The 16,563-nt window shown below is 36.1% G+C and overlaps 1 protein-coding gene across 2 annotated transcripts in view; it reads right to left on the bottom strand.

Moving 5' to 3' along the window:
* The window catches only part of ASB3 (ankyrin repeat and SOCS box containing 3), a 126,493-nt gene that overhangs the window by 82,103 nt on the left and 27,827 nt on the right, over positions 1 to 16,563 (bottom strand). Inside the window, exons 2-3 of one of the 2 annotated variants that reach the window (XM_081265420.1) lie at positions 10,724 to 10,932; positions 942 to 1,100 (exon numbers count right to left, since the gene is read on the bottom strand). In XM_081265420.1, the coding sequence (XP_081121546.1) occupies positions 942 to 1,100; positions 10,724 to 10,919 (355 nt within the window). In that variant the 5' untranslated portion in view covers positions 10,920 to 10,932. The remainder of the gene's footprint in view (positions 1 to 941; positions 1,101 to 10,723; positions 10,933 to 16,563) is intronic. The other variant, XM_081265421.1, reaches the window with a different exon arrangement.

The raw sequence follows: 16,563 nt of genomic DNA, 5'->3' as shown, positions 1-16,563 counted from the left end.
GAATGAGAACAGAAGAGTGGGTACTGAGGTGGGGCGGGTTGATTAAAAACAGCAGGATGGAATCTTGGGGTACTAGAAAGGTTTTATATCTTACTTGTTATCATTATAGAATTTTATTCATACATCAAGAGTCATAGAACTCTATATTAAAGAGAGTGAATTTTACCATACATAAAATTTTTAAATAAATATTTTTAAGTTCCTAAGAAAAAAAAGATACTTCCAGAGCCATTTAATTTTATTCTCAGGCCAGTAACAAAGCTTAGGTGGGTACTATTATAAGTGAGCATAAGGTAAATAAGTGAACATACAAACTATATGTGCCAGGACCAAAACTATAGTCTTAGATACACTGATTCTATCCCAAATGTTTTATTCTCTTAATTTTCTCAGTTCCACTCAACTTTCTGAGACAAATGTCCCTGAAGATAAATAGGATCAAAGGAAGGCGGGAGGGAAAAAAAACAGTGATTAGAAGTGTATCACTTATATTCAGCTCATCATACTTAAGGAATTAAAGTACTCCACAATTGAAGAAGTCTGCATAGTAATCAACATAAGCAACAAATGAGCTGTCATTAAGGGATTAGCTGGTGATTTCTTCCATAAAAGCTTAAATTCATAATGCTCAGAAAAAGAAAATGCAACATAAAACATTCACAGGTAACCTTGTAACTATTGCTACAATTTCAGTACCACCTCGTTTCAGAACTACACTGAGAACAATGATGGTGACCACAATTCAGAACCAATTTTACAACTTTAAATAAACATAAAGTCCCAGACACCACCACCCAGAGTAGAAAATAAGAGGGAACCAATCAAAATACTTCAGTTTCAGAATCATATAAGTGGTAATATAATAGAAGCATACTATAAATTTAAACTAGTTTCTCTAAAAAATAATAAATCACATCTAGACCCTAAATAGCATACATCACCTAAAAACAATGGCGTGGTTTCTTCTAAAGTAGTTGCATTTGGATCTGCCCCAGCTTCTAAAAGAATCTGTGCGATCTTCCAATGTCCTTGACTTGCAGCAAGATGTAACGCACAGAAGCCCTCAAAAGTCTTTGTCTTAATGTAGTTTTCAGAAGAATCTATGGAAGAACAAAATCTCATCAATCAGAAGATTATTACTTACTATTTTGCTTGAAAAGCAAAGATTATCAGAGGAGAGGTGGAGTTGTAGCTTAGTGGTGGAGCGTTGCCTCACACATGAGTCACTGGGTTCAATCCTGAGCATCACAAAAAAAATAAAATAAAGGTATTGTGTCCATCTACAACAAAAATTTTAAAACAATAACAATAACAAAAAAAGATTATGAGAGGAATTTAATGAAATATTAAAAGTTAACTTATAAATTATAGGTCTGGGGCTGGGGCTGGGACTTAGCGGTAGCACACTTGCCTGACATGTGTGAGGCCCTGGGTTCAAACCTCACATATAAATAAATAAAGGTCTATCAACAACTAAAAAAAAAGAAATTTTAATTATAGTCTCATAGTTTAAAACTCTGGTAAACCAAGGAGAAGTTCAACAGGGATCCTATTGTCAACAGTTCTTTGATTTTCTTACCACACAAATTCTGCCCATTCATTTTAATTTTCTCTTCTCTAATTTTTGGTAGGAAGCAGGAGGGAAGGGGCAGGAAATCAAAGGTCACACAACGTCAAGATCTGAGGAGGATGCAGCACCAAATATTTGCTTAAGCAAGATTTACTGAAACATTAATAAGTTTGGTTCAATTTCTAAATTTATTTCTAAATCCAGGAGAAAAATGGTCTCACCTCTAGCATTGTACTATAAAGGCAATTTTAAATATACCCTTTCTAACTTAAGGAAGCCTTAGTTAGTGAAAATTGCCTTTCCGAAAGAATAAAACACACCCTAAACAAGCCAATTACATATGTTTAAGAGAAACTTCTGAGTTAATTTAAGGAGTGCATTTGTAATGAAAAACTAAAAGTTCAAGTAACATTCAAATTATATAAATAATATCTACATTAAAAAATTTTAAATACAGCAAAAGATAATACTGAGAGGTGACTTACTTACCAAAACAATAAAATTCTAAACCCATATCAGAAGAATGGACTCTATGGTGAAGGCTGAATGGTGAAGGCATTTCTGAGAGTGGTAATAAAACAAACAAAAAAACTTCTAAAATATTTTCCTGAAAGACCAGAATAGAAACTAATGATCCTAAAGCAGTCATCTATTTGAAGCATTTCTTGTAATTATAACTCACTGATAAAATAGGCAGACCAAGCTATAAAGTTCAAAAGCAAGCTATAAGTATTTAAAGAAAACAATCTCAGACTTTACAGAATACTAAATTGCAAGCAGAATAGTCATATTTTAAAGTGCCTTATCACAGAAAAAGTGTTTCAGAGATTAGTCAGAAATTGGTATTTATTAAGATGAGTTTATTTAGATCAATTAGAGATTAGTACTTAATGTATTACATGTGGAATACAATTAAGATTTTTTTGTCATAAAACCTTATAGTTTTGTGAATACAAATGATATGAACAACTAGGAACACATAGATATGAATATAAATAATTGATATACATTGAGTTCTTAAGAACTTCAATATTATGAAGACACCAATTCTTCCCAAAATAATTCATACATTTAATATAATTATAATTAAAATGCCAGTAGAACTATTTGTTGGTTTTGAACTGTTTGTTGGTTTTATACTTGGTAAAATGATTCCAGATGTTTGAGTGTGGAGTAGGACAGGTAATAATAACAAAGAATTTAGAAAAATAAACAAGACAAGCATTGTAGGGTGGCCTGGATTTATGCATTAAATCATGTCTTCAAGTTAAAAACAGTAAAATAATGTGGTACTGCTACAATGCAGACAGGAGTAGAGGAGAAATAAATAGAAGAGGGTTTTGAGAAGTAGCTCAGTAGTAGAGTGTCTGCCTAGCAGGCAAGAGGCCCAGGATTCAATCCCCAACACTGACAATTAATTAAAAAAAAAAAAAAAAAAAGTAGAAGAAAAGCAGACTAAAAAGGATGACAATTGGAAAGTTAAACCTGTAAACCAACTTTAAAGGAATCCCTGTTAGAGAAAGAAGGATACATATTCTCTTCCATTAGGGGAAAAAGAGAATTTAATCTCAACCATTTAAGTACTATGCTTTAAGACAAAAGAGTATACTAATTTATAGCAGGCAGAATTTTTTTTTTTTTTTAATCAATCTGGAGGTAGGTGGAAGGGGAAATCCTAGGGAGACAGTCTGGGACAAAAGGGTATATAGGCTCTAGGACTTTAATCCAAACTTGTTATCCACTGAAATCTTTCCCTGCCTCTCTCCACTCTTTCAACAGTTTATGTAACATACCTTTCCCCACCCTCATATTCTAATCAAATTGACCACAGAGACCAGAACACCTCCAAAGATATTTCCCCACCTTACCTCAACAACTCAATAAAAGGCAAGACATACCCAACCCTTGGTTTTGGGGACTGAACCCAGGAACTATATCCATGTTACCACTGAACAATATCCCCAGTCCTTTTTATCTTTTATTTTGAGGCAGAGCCTTACTAACAAGTTGCTTAGGTTCTTGCTAAGCTGCCAAGGCAGATCTTGAACTTGAGGTCCTCCTGCCTCAGACTCCTGAACTGCTGGAGTTACAGATGTGCACTACCATGAACCACTTACCCACTTTTATTTGGGGCCCCGCCTGATTTTCATCTATCAGAGCTGTTCCCTTTCTCCTCAAGGTGAAGCCCCTCCCCCATGTTCATGTTCTTTGGCCAGATTTCATTTCTATTGTCATTGGGTCAAGAATTCCCAACACTAGTATCACTTAAGATAGAATGCAGATTGTAACATAAAAATTTAATTGTATTCTGAGGAGGTAGAAAAAAGATGCTGGCCCACATAATTTTGAGGAAAAATGTTATGACTAAAAACTGTAAGACTAAAGACAAAAGGAGCTATACATAAACACTATACTCTCTCTATTTGATAAAGATGTTTCCTGTAGATGTAGAGATTTAGCAATTCTGAAACCACTATGTACGTGCATACTAAAATGGAATAAATAAATAAATGGCTTATGAATCTGAAGCCCAGCTTCTTAAGCAAAGGCTAAAATGAACCTAGAATGTCATACTAGGGTCTAGACATCAGGATTAACCCATTTAACAATATAAGTATAGATGGCTAGATATAATTATGTACAGTTATACAAACATAGTTATAGTTATATATGTACAATTATATGTTTAACTACATATATATGTATATACATAAATATCCATAAATATATTTTCTAACACTGTCTACTGAAAGGGTTTCAAAATGAGTGACACTCCAGTAAGAGTGAAAACATCCAGTCCACAGATCTTGGTTTTGAATATCATTTCAACAACAACAACAACAAAAAAAAAAAAAAAAAAAAAAAAACAGGTTTCTTAGAATGCTTGATTCTTGGGCTAGGGCAAGGAATATATAAAATGAGCCAGTGCATACTGTAGGTTCAGAAAATTAAAAAGTGCTCCAAAAAAAGAGAAAAATCAAACCATGTCAAAGGGACATGGGATGGGATGGGGATGTGGCTCAAGCGGTAGCGCGCTCGCCTGGCATGCGTGCAGCCCAGGTTCAATCCTCAGCACCACATACCAACAAAGATGTTGTGTCCGCCGAGAACTAAAAAATAATAAATATTAAAAAATTCTCTCCTCTTTCACTCTCTCTTTAAAAAAAAAAAGGGACATGGGATTCAATCTGATAGGAAATCTAATGGCTGAAACAATTTGAGAAACAAATAACATTTTATTGATGGACGGACAGATGGATGGAAGGAAGAAAGAAGGAGATGAGCTAAATCTCCCAAACAGAAGATTCCAAATAATTTATATAGAGGTTCCACCATCAAGGAAATAGAGCTTAATCCCCACCTCTTCCCTCCACCACACTGCACACCCAGTGTTGGAGATTAAACAGGGCCTCAACGCATCTAGACCAACACTCTTGACACTGAACTACAACCCCAACTCCTAATTCCCATCTCTTCAGTGCAGGCCACCCTTAGTGACATATATACATACATACATACCCTATGAAAGAGAAACGAAACCTCTGATACAATTATCTGTGAAGTAAAGAATAGGCATTTCTCACTCAAGATGAGAAATACTGAAATTAATTTACTACTAACCTGAGACCTTGAAAATTTTTACCTATAGAAAAACAAATATACTCAGCTAACTTTATGTTTTTTTTCAGCTAACTTTAAAACACTGGACCAGAAAGGTAACATCTTAAGAGTTACAAGATTTAGGCTACAATTCTGGCTCTGCCAGTTATAACCTATACTGCACTTTCGGAAAATTACTTGAACTATCTGGAGCTCAGATTCCATAACAGTAAAACAAAACCTTCAGTGGGGCTCAATAGAATTATATATTTAGTTTCCTGAGTTTTTGTGAGACACTAATAAATAAATATTATAATAATTACAATATTATGGATTGTAAGAGTTATTGTCAATTTGACAAAGTCTCCAAAATATTTTAAGAAAGTCTTCAGAACCCAATCTAAATTGGGTATGGAAGTTCCAATGATAAAACTGCTTCCCTTAATTAATGTGTGAATTTTACCAAAGGCATCTTACCCAACTTGTACTAGACCATCATCAACTACTCTCTCAATTTCATCCTTGCCTGACAAGAGAACTTCTTGAAAGAAATGGCTCATTATACTTTTTTCAGTTGTTGATGGACCTTTGTTTTATTTATTTATATGTGGTGATAAAAATTGAACCCAGTGCCTCACACATGCTAGGCAAGCACTCTACCACTTAGCCACAACCCCAGCCCTCATCAAACTTCCTAATACTTTAACCTCTACTTATTCTCACTGGAAGACAAAGTGGTTTCTATTTCTCATCTACTTACTGAAACTTTAAATGGTAGGAGAATTAAAGACTCCCCTGATAGACAAACATGATGAGCATATCTTTCTTGCTTACACTTTGAGGGTTGGGTCCATCTAAGCTGGACCAATGCCAACCATCTGTGCAGCAATGACAAGACTAGGCTGTAACACTCTGCCAATGATACCAATTAGTGGGTGTATTTGTGAGGATGTTTTGAAAAGAGATTAGCATTTGAATCAGTAGACTAAGTGCAGAATTAGGCAAGAATCATGCATTCTGTTGTGGGCCCAATAGGACTAAAAGGCAGAGGGAAAATTTCCTCTCTTCTTAACCTCCCTATCCTAAATAACCATCTTCTGCCCTGGGACATCAGAGTTTCTGGTTCCTGAGCCTTCAGACTCTGGGATTTACACCCATGCCCCTATCCTGGCCCTTAGCTGTCTGGCCTTTGGCCTCAGACTATTAAATTCACAATGGTTTCCCTGGTTCTTGGGCCTTCTGACATAGTGAATGAATAGAGCCAGGGCAGAAACAGAAAGTCTGTTAGGATGCTATTGCAACATTCTGGAGAAAAGATGATGTGGCTAAGACCAAGGTATTAATAGCCTTCCCCTGCCAACCCTCCCAACCCCCCACCCCACCCTCCTCTGTGCCTGTCTTCTGGGCCCTCACCCTTTCCCAGACCAGTGAATCTCATCTCAGCTGGGAACGCCTCCCAATAAACCTTCTTTTGGTGCCTCATTCTCGTTCCATGGTTCCTGATCTTGTGTGCCCCCTTCTGCTTTACATTAACCATCTCCAACTCTGTTACTGTGTTATACCAGATTCGTGGGACCCCAGTAGACCTCCAGGAGCCGAATCCGATGCAAGCACACAAGAGTCTTTATTGCAAGCTCGAGCCTGGACTCACAACCCTTCAGACACAGCGGTCCAGGGAGTGAGTCCTGGTCCTTTGTTCAGTGAGATTTTATAGGTTTTGGGGAGATACTCTATTTGTCACAACATCACACAGCCAATCATTCCATACTGCACATTCAATGGCGGGAACAAGTTGGGTAGGGGTGATTGGCTAGTACAAGAAGGGAGTTCATTTGAATTGATTGGTTTAGACCACGAGGGGTGTACGTGCTAAACTACATGGTTTCCCAACATGTTATCAACCACCATAAACTACTTGAGGGTCATCTGGCATTCCAGGTATTTTCCCTGTCTTACGCTGATTGGAGGTTGCTAGGGGGGTTGCCATGGGACCTCACCTAGCGTAACTGAGTCAGGGACACCTAGTGCCTCAGACCTCTCCTGTTATTTAGACAAACAACTCAACCCGGTGGGTATGTACTTAGGAGTTCTCTGTGGGTTTTTCCAAGGACAAGGGTCACGCCCCCTTCCTTAGGACAGGCCCTGAGGTAGAAGCTGCTGTTATTTAATTTTTAAAATGGAGTCACATTAGTTTCTCAACTGTTCCTTGTATTTCAGCATATTTTCTTATTTAACATGAAGTTAAGTAAAAGTTACTACAAGCAGATGACTTATTTGCTAAATAAAAAGTATTTGTTAGGGAGTGGCTCAGTTGTAAAGCACTTGTCTAGAACAATAATTAAAATAATTTTAAAAATAAAATTAACATTTTTTTAAAGCAACTAAAAGGCCTTCTGCCTCATTCTAATGTAGTTTTTCTAGCTAGTAAAACAGATAACCCAATATGATGATTTCTGGACATTAGTTCCAACTCTAAGAATGCTATTAAAAAAACAACCAAATGCATTGAAAACTGAGCCCCAAATTGTTACCATCTCCTAAAGTAATTCATGTGGCTGCTTTCCTACCTTCTACAAACCCTACTTCCTATCTTCACAGCCTTACTCTAGTCCTGTGCATATAATACACATAAATTAAATTTAATTCATAATATTCAATTCTAACACAAAAAGAGCTAAAAAAATTATATTTAAACATTTATAATAACTATTCATCTAGCTATGTTTGGCTACCTTACCCTACAAAATATCAAGCTCAGAAAAAGGATAATCATTGATGATAAAATTGTTTCTTAAAATTTCTAAAAGAAAATACAGATGAACCTGAACAGCCAATTCAAACACCATTATTTGAAAGCATACCCAAAATCACTCAGTAGCTAAAGGAAAAAAAAATCTGTAATATATACATCACTATTCTGATGTGGGCAAGTGATATAACATTATATTATAAATGAGCTTTTAGGCTAGAAAAGAACATTCAAACTCATGCTGTTATGCTCGAATTCGGGACCCCCAAAAGACCACCAGAGACCAAGATCGATGTAAACAGCAAAGAGGTGTTTATTGCAAGCTAGCTCGGTCCTCTGCGCGCACACTCAGCAATTGGTGACGCTGAGAGGCCGGAGCCCAGGGTTTGCAGCAGTTTTATACATTCTTTGGAGAAGGCAGGGACCCCCCACATACATCATAGCATCTCTTAGCAAATCATCACACACCGTGGGAATATCAAATAACACCTCTAAAACATGATTAGCACATTCACTGGCAGGAACAAGTTGGGTAGGGGTGATTGGTTACTACAAGAGGGGAATTCGTTTGAATTGATTGGTTTAAGCCAAAAGAGGTGTAGTGCTGAACTACATGGTTTCCCAACACGTTATCAATCACCATAAACTACTGGGAGGGTCATCTGGCATCCCAGGTATTTCCCTGTCTCATGCTGATTGGTGGCTGCTAGGGGGTTGCTATGGATCCCCACCTAGCCTGACTGAGTCAGAGACACCTGGCCCAGCAGATCTCTCCTGTTATTTGTAGATAAACAACGTAGCAGGGTGGGAATGTGCCTAGGAGTGCTCTGTGGGTCTTTCCAAGGACAAAGGTGAAGACCCTTCCTTGGACAGGCTTTGCTCTGAGGTAGAGGCTGGTTTTTCAATGCCTTTCTCTGTCACCAGAGATAATTTGAGAATTCAATCTTTATAGTTAACTTCAAACAGGGTTTTACAAACATATCTTAAGCTTTTGATATTTGAAGCACAAAGTCTCTTTTTCTAATTATCTTTAAACAATCATCTTGTATAAAATAGTCTCTAAAAAAAAAAAAGTAAAAAGAAAAGAAAAAAAAATCACTACTGAAAAAAAAGTAAGGATTATCTCCTTTCCTGTCCACAAGGTAATGACTGGTAGTTCTGATAAGCTATGGATCCCAGAAGTCTAAATTTTAAGTAATTATACCTGACTGGAAGTACACAGGGAAGAAATGTAAATAGTTTAGTAAGTATTAAAACATGGAGTATTACATTCAACTTCAGCTTAAATTAACTCAATACGATAAATGTTTTCTTCAATTAAATGTTAGAAGTATGATCTAGTAGGAAAAAACAAGAGCATTAACATCAGAAGTGGGTTCAAATCAAATACGTTTGTTTATTATTAAATACCTTAGTTTACTGGTAATATTTGCCAAGTTGACTTCTGTGAGCCTTGGTCTTTTCATAAAATAAAAGGATAAGTATAATAGGGCCTCTAACAGAAATATTTATATACTAGATAAATAATGTAAATCAAGCATCTGATACAGTAACTTAGAAATCAGTGTACAATCACTATTAGTTTTCTTCCCATCCATCTTCTCCTGAGTGTCAGAACCTCTTCTTCAGTTCATGCCCTTCACTGTGGGCAGCACCAGCTGACTTCTCTGATCTGAATGAATCCCACCATAGATGGTCCCAAGCTACAAGCATGGAGTTACTAAACGCAGCATTGTAAAGATAAGTACAACATTACTCTCTATCCCACTACTATTTTACTCTCTTCACAGCACTTTTACCTTTTGAAAGATTCTTATTTAAGTGGTTAGGTATTTATTATCTGTCTCCCTTGACAGGAATGTAAGCACCATGAAGACAGAGCATGATTCATGCCCTACTATATCCTCTGCAAATACAAAGCCCAAGTAATGAGAAAGTTTTCCAAAATTAAAGAACTAAAAGTGTGGGCTGGGGATGTGGCTCAAGCGGTAGCGCGCTCGCCTGGCATGCGTGCGGCCCGGGTTCGATCCTCAGCACCACGTACAAAGATGTTGTGACCGCCGATAACTAAAAAATAAATATTAAAAAATTCTCTCTCTCTCTCTCTCTCTCTCTCTCATTTTAAAAAAAAAAAAAGAACTAAAAGTGTTTCTTAAAAGGAGGAAAAAAAAGGACTAATTCAAACAAAACAACCTCAAATTCAGCTGCACCACTCCTTTTGTTCAGAAAGGAAGGAAAAAAAAATGTGATTAGTAACTACCAAATGCTTAAATTAAAACAGCAGACTAAACCGGGTATGGTGGCATATGCCTGTAATCCCAGGAACTCGGGCAGCTGAGGCAGGAGGAACACAAGTTCAAACTCAGTCTCAGCAACTTAGCAAGGGCCTAAGCAACTTTGTTATTAATATTTTTTTTAGAGACACTGTCTCTAAAACCATATATATTAGAAAAAATTTTTAAAGGACTGATATGTGGGTAGGTGGTTAAGTGCCCCTGAGTTCAATCCCTGGTACCAAACCAAAGGGGAAAAAAAAAAAAAAAAGACTATTTCTGCCATATCACCTAGCATAGTCCATAAAAGTAAGCAAGGCACAAGCACTGCCACATAAAGGACAATATTTACAGATGTCTAGATGGAACATTATGCTCACATAATCCAAGATAGCTATTCTTATCAACCTTGATAAGCAGTTATTTTAGAATTATAGAAAAGGAAACAAATACTACCCTGTATTGCCATCATTTTGTGTTTTATTAATCCAGCATGTAGAAGCAGTATTCCGTAACTTGAATATACTTTACCTGCATGAATTAACATCCGTAAACATTCTACAGAGTTATGATATGCTGCTTCATGAATTGGCATCCAGCCCCTGTTATCAGCAACATCAATGCTACGACCCTTTTTGAGCAGTTTCCTTAAGATTTTAACATTGCCTTCCCTGGCAGCAAGTCCAACTGTAGAGCATGTGTCCGAGTAAGCTTCTGTAAAATCCATTCTTTTGACCAATCTACAAAACAAGGTAGAAATACTATGGTCAATAAAACAACACTGCACTCTTAGAGATTAGCAGGTCACAGGAGACCTGTCTAGCACCTTTCACATGACCACAGAGAAATCTACTGTCATGCTAAAGCCTAAATTAGGAGTCTCTCAAATCAGTACTCCTTGAACTGTTAGTATTTAAAATACCAAGAAACTTTTAAGTGTTCTTTTCTTCTTCCTCCAGAAGTATCTGTAGCTTTTTCCAGCAGGCTTCTGCTCCTATTCATATCCCACCAAAATGTACTCTTTGGAGCACTGCTGTTGAGAGAGCTAAATAACTCTAGTTATCAAAATGTAAGCTCTATTAGGCAGATAGGACCACTTAATTACCAGCTATGCCCAACTTCTATACATATTCCTCTATAGGAAACAGCTAAACCTAAAACAGCTTAAAAAATAAAAGTGAAGGGCATTTATTGAGAAAAACAAAGAAAAGCAGTCCTTTTAGTTTTCCTGCCCTTCTGGTCCTACTCAGGTTTCTCAGTCTCTATGAAATAGTTCCCCTAACTAAATACACTGAAAAAACAAAGAACAGCCACAAAAAGCTGAGCTTTCTTTCATAAACTAGCACAGAAAGTTCTTTAAAGCATTATTGCCCTCATCATCATCACCATTCTAAGGTCACTTCAAGTTCCCCTGCATCCAGAGTTGAGCACAGCTCAGTTTATGACTTTCTCACAACAATAATTTTTTAGTGACACTAGGAAGCAGGTTGGGCTTAAATTCAGGATTCTCAGAGAAACAGTTATTTCCTAAGGGGTAGTCCTTCTCAAAAAAAAAAAAAAATCCCATAACATTTTTTCTTTTTTTTTTTATGTGAAAAAAAAAAAAAAAAAAGCTTTAAAGGTACTGAACTATGGCTTTGCACAGGCTAAGCTCAGCAAGCACTCTACCACTGAGTTACATCCCCAACCCTTTTTATTTTGAGACAGGGTCTAAGTTGCCAGGCTAGCCTCGAGCCTGTGATCCTCCTATCTTAGCCTCCCATGTTGAGCGATTATAGGCCTATGCCACCATATCACTTTATAGTCTCTAATAATCTTAGGAGGTGGTCAAGAAATGCCAATATGTCTAGCCCAACACAGGTGAAAATTTTCAAGAACCATGTTCTACATAATTTATACAGGGAAAAAAAAGATTTTAGGAAAGAGGTTAAAAGAAAGTGCATAACATTTCCTATAGCAAATTTAACTAACCCATGGTCACCTTAAATACAAAGCTGTAACTGCAGAAGTTGATTCTGTAGCAAGCTAAACAGCTAATATTAGCAATGGATTATTCTAATTGTATTAACTGATCCATTACTGGAATAAGTGAAGACATTTATTACTGAACATCTAATTATACAACTACCAGTTATATATCAAGCACCAACTAGATGATCAGCCCTGAGAAGTATATAAAGATGACAGTGACATAATTTCTATCTCAAGTTGTTTACAACCTAGTAGAAATGATAAATATATATGATTCAAGATAGAATGTGGAGCAGGGCACAGTGGCACACACCTGTAATTCCAGCAGCTCGGGAGGCTAAGGCAGGAGGACCTTAAGTTCAAAGCCAGTCTCAGCAATTTTGCAAGACCCTAAGCAATTTAGTGAGACCCTGTCTCAAAATAAATAAATAAATAAATAGGACTTAGGATGTGGTTCAGTGGTTAAGCTCCCATAGGATCAATCCTTGGTACCAAAATAAGTGGAAAGGACAGCCAGGCATGGTGGCAAATGTGTACCTTTAATCCCAATGACTCAGGAACTGAGGTAGAAGGATCAAAAGTTTGAGGTCAACCTCAGCAACTTAGTGAGGCCATAAGTAATTGTCTTAAAATTTTAAATAAATTTTAAAAAAGAATTGTTTTTAAAAAAGAAAGAACAAAAATGGAAAGTATCATAAGAGAAATACAGATAAAGAGCCACAGAAATCAAAACAGAATCTGCTTCAGCTCAGTAGCAACAGGAGTTGTGCCTTAAAGGATATGAAGGATTTGAAAATGAAGACAATGGACAAAAGAATACTCCTAGGCAGAAGGAAAGGTAAAACCAAAAAATGTGGACATGAATAAGCAAAGGTAAGTAATGGACAGTGAATAAGGAAATGATTCATTCACTTTGGAAGGATTAGGTTAAAAAAGAACAATAGGAAAATGAGATTACTAAAGTAGCTTAAATCCCATTAAGCCTCAAGTTCTCAATTCTATGAATGTCTCAACAAAATTAACACAGGTGCATAAAAATAAGTGGGAAATCATAATCGATATATATATATATGAATAAATAAAATAATAATTTTCATTGTTATCATAATTATATTGTTATGTCATTATATAGTATATTATATATTATGTAATTATATATATCTTAAGTGGTTTATTGTTTTGTTTTCTCTTTGGTACCAGGGATTGAACCCAGGGGTGCTTAACCACTGAGTCACATCCCAGCCCTTTTTTAAATTTTCTATATTAAGTTTTTTTTAATATTTATTTTTAGTTTTAGGTGGACACAATATCTTTATTTTATGTGGTGTTGAGGATTGAACCCACACCTCACACATGCTAGGTGAGCACTCTACCACATGAGCCACAACCCAGCCCTATCTTAAGTTTTTATAGGTGTTCCACATCTGGAACCATGGGACAAAATGCGTTATTAAAGCTAACTGTGGAGGACCTTGAGACAAGGTATATTTTTAAACTATGATAATAACATCTAGCCAAGACAATTACAATAAATTTTTACAAAAAAAAAAAAGAACAAATTACACACTTATGGCGATTTGTAAGAATGTTCATTTAATACAAGAAAACTTTTTTATGTAGAAAACACACATACATAAAGATACACACAAACAACAATTTAAAAAACACTAAAAACAGATTTGGAGCCAAGTGTGGTGGCACACATCTGTAATCTCAGTGGATCAGCTTGGGAGGCTGAGAGGGGGATTTCAAGTTGAAGGCCAACCTGGAAAATTTAGGAGACCATATTTCAAAATAAAAAGGGCCAGGCATTCTCAGTAGTTCAATCCCCAGTATCACAAAAAACAAACAAACAAAAAATTCCAACATTTCAGTAAAAATAAGTATGGTGCCCTTTCCAAATTTTACTGGCTTTTCTTTCAGTTACAAAATAATTTTGTTTTTGTTTTTGTTTTGTTTGTTTGTTTGTTTTTAAAAAGGGAGAGAGAGAATTTTTTAGTATTTATTTTTTTTAGTTTTCGGCGGATACAACATCTTTGTTTGTATGTGGTGCTGAGGATCGAACCCGGGCCACACGCATGCCAGGCAAGCGCGCTACGCTTGAGCCACATCCCCAGCCCGAATAATTTTGTAAAATATATTTTTCAGATTAAAAAAATAGATGATAATCTTTTAAAAATATATAAAAATTAGATAATTCTTTCAGGTTTGTTTTTTGTTTGTTTGATTGTACCAGAGATTGAACCTAGGGATGCTTAACCACTGAGCCACATCCCCAGCCATTTTTTTATTTTTTATTTTGAGACAGGGTTTCACTAAGTTGCTGAGGCTGGCTTTGAACTTGTGATCCTCCTGCCTCAACCTCCAGGAATTACAGATGTGAGCCCATACACATGGCATTTTTTTAGCTACTAAAAGAAAGAAGAGGCCAAAAGAAATGTGCTATAACAGCAGGATCATTCCTTTCGACTCCTATACTAACTAGCTAAATGTTAGTAAACTATTTACAAGATATTTCCTCCTTTTTCAAAACCTCCTTATTCAGGGTAACAGTAAAGAGTCAAGCAAATGCAATATATAAACCTCAACTGAGGATGGGAGTGTAGCTAGGTGGTGAAAGGTCCTGGGTCAGATACTCAGCACTGTTCAAAAAATAAAAATAAAAACCTCAACTGGATTCAGAATTTCTGGAGGGAAAAAAAAAGAACACCTTCCCCAAAAAATATTTTTGAGATAATTAAGGAAAGTTAGATATTATACTGGTATTTGATGCCATTAATTATAAATTTTCTTAGGTGTGATAATGGCATTGTGGGAATCAGGAAAATGAGTCTTTACTCTTAAAAAATGCATTTAGAAGTAGTTAGCAATAAAATGTAAGAACTTACTTCAAATGTTTTAAATTTTTAAAAAGTATAAGCAGGGTGTGGTGGTGCACACCTATAATCCCAGGAACTTGGGAGGCTGAGGTAGAAGGATCATGAATTCAATATCAGACTGTTTAACTAAGAGAAAGCCTGTCTCAAAATAAAAATAAAAAATAAAAGAATTGAGGACACAGCTCAGAGGTAGAATGCCCCAAGTACAAACCCCAGTACCACAAATAAATAAATAAGAATAAACAAAAAACAAAAAAATAGAAAACTTGTCAACTGTTAATTATTGAAACTACATGGAGAGTATTTGGATAGTCACTGCCCTTGTTTTTCTCTCTCTTTTTTTTTTTTTTGGTATATTTGTATTTTTTCAAAAAAAAAAAAAAAAGAGGAGAGTATGGGGAAAAGAAAAATTCCAGGCAATATGAAACTACGACTTGGAGAAATATGAAGAAAACTTCTTACTCTTTTTCTTTAGTAGCTTCTGCTGACTTCTTAAGAACACAAATAATAGTTTCTGAACCTGGGTGTTTCAGCATTCTTCTCTAATTAAACACTAAAAACTAAAGACAATGAAATAATTAGAAATCCTCAAGAAGAAAGCAATCATTTGGTAAGGTTTCTATGATAGTTCAAAGTATTCTTCCTAAAAAAATATTTTGGAAGCATAACTCTAACCACCAGATTTTAACATTTTTTAGTATCCTTAACCCATTCAAGAAACTCATAAAAGCTATAAAATTTCTCCCCAGAAAAGAGCATAAACAGCCCACATTTTGCTACAGGAAAGACTAAAAAGATAAAGGTTATCTTTTGTGTAAAATTTAAATATGTAAACAACTTGCATGGAAAAAAAAATCATTGCTTTTTCACAGGTGTAAAGCATCTGTAAGTTTTTTGCTTTCATTTAAAAAGCAAAAGGGCAGACTTTTTTTTACAGATTCATAAAGTCAAATATGGATTACATTTCTGGCTTTAGCGACTCTGACTGCTGTTATATGGGCACAATCAATTTTCAAAGCACGAAAGCATGCCTTTCTATGTGTTGACTCTGGGCAGGTACACGTCCTCCTATCTGGACAAGCCCAACAAGCCACCACGCCGGCCCTTTCTCTTCTCCTTCCCTCCCAGTTCCAACTTCAGAGCCATGGATCTCCGAAAGGAATTGTGGGTATTGTAGTCCTCTGCACAGGCGCAGTAGAGGAAGAATATGGAGATTTACAAAGGCTGCAGAAGAATCCATTGTTTAATATACAGAAAACCAATGATTCCTGACCCCTAGAGTCAGGGAAAAAAATAATGCCACCTAAAACGGAATCAGGAGGGCTGGGGATGTGGCTCAAGCGGTAGCGCGCTCGCCTGGCATGCGTGCGGCCCGGGTTGGATCCTCAGCACCACATACCAACAAAGATGTTGTGTCCACCGAGAACTAAAAAATAAATAGTAAAAAATAAATAAATAAATAAAAACGGAATCAGGAAATGTTCCACGGACTACAAACCCAGTATGCTTTGCACCCTAAGC

This window comes from Spermophilus citellus, assembly GCF_964194105.1.
Source record: "Spermophilus citellus genome assembly, chromosome: 13".
In the NCBI taxonomy this organism is placed as follows: domain Eukaryota; kingdom Metazoa; phylum Chordata; class Mammalia; order Rodentia; family Sciuridae; genus Spermophilus; species Spermophilus citellus.
The sequence above is the reverse complement of the archived record's forward strand: the minus strand, read 5'-3'. Positions and strand labels throughout refer to the sequence as shown.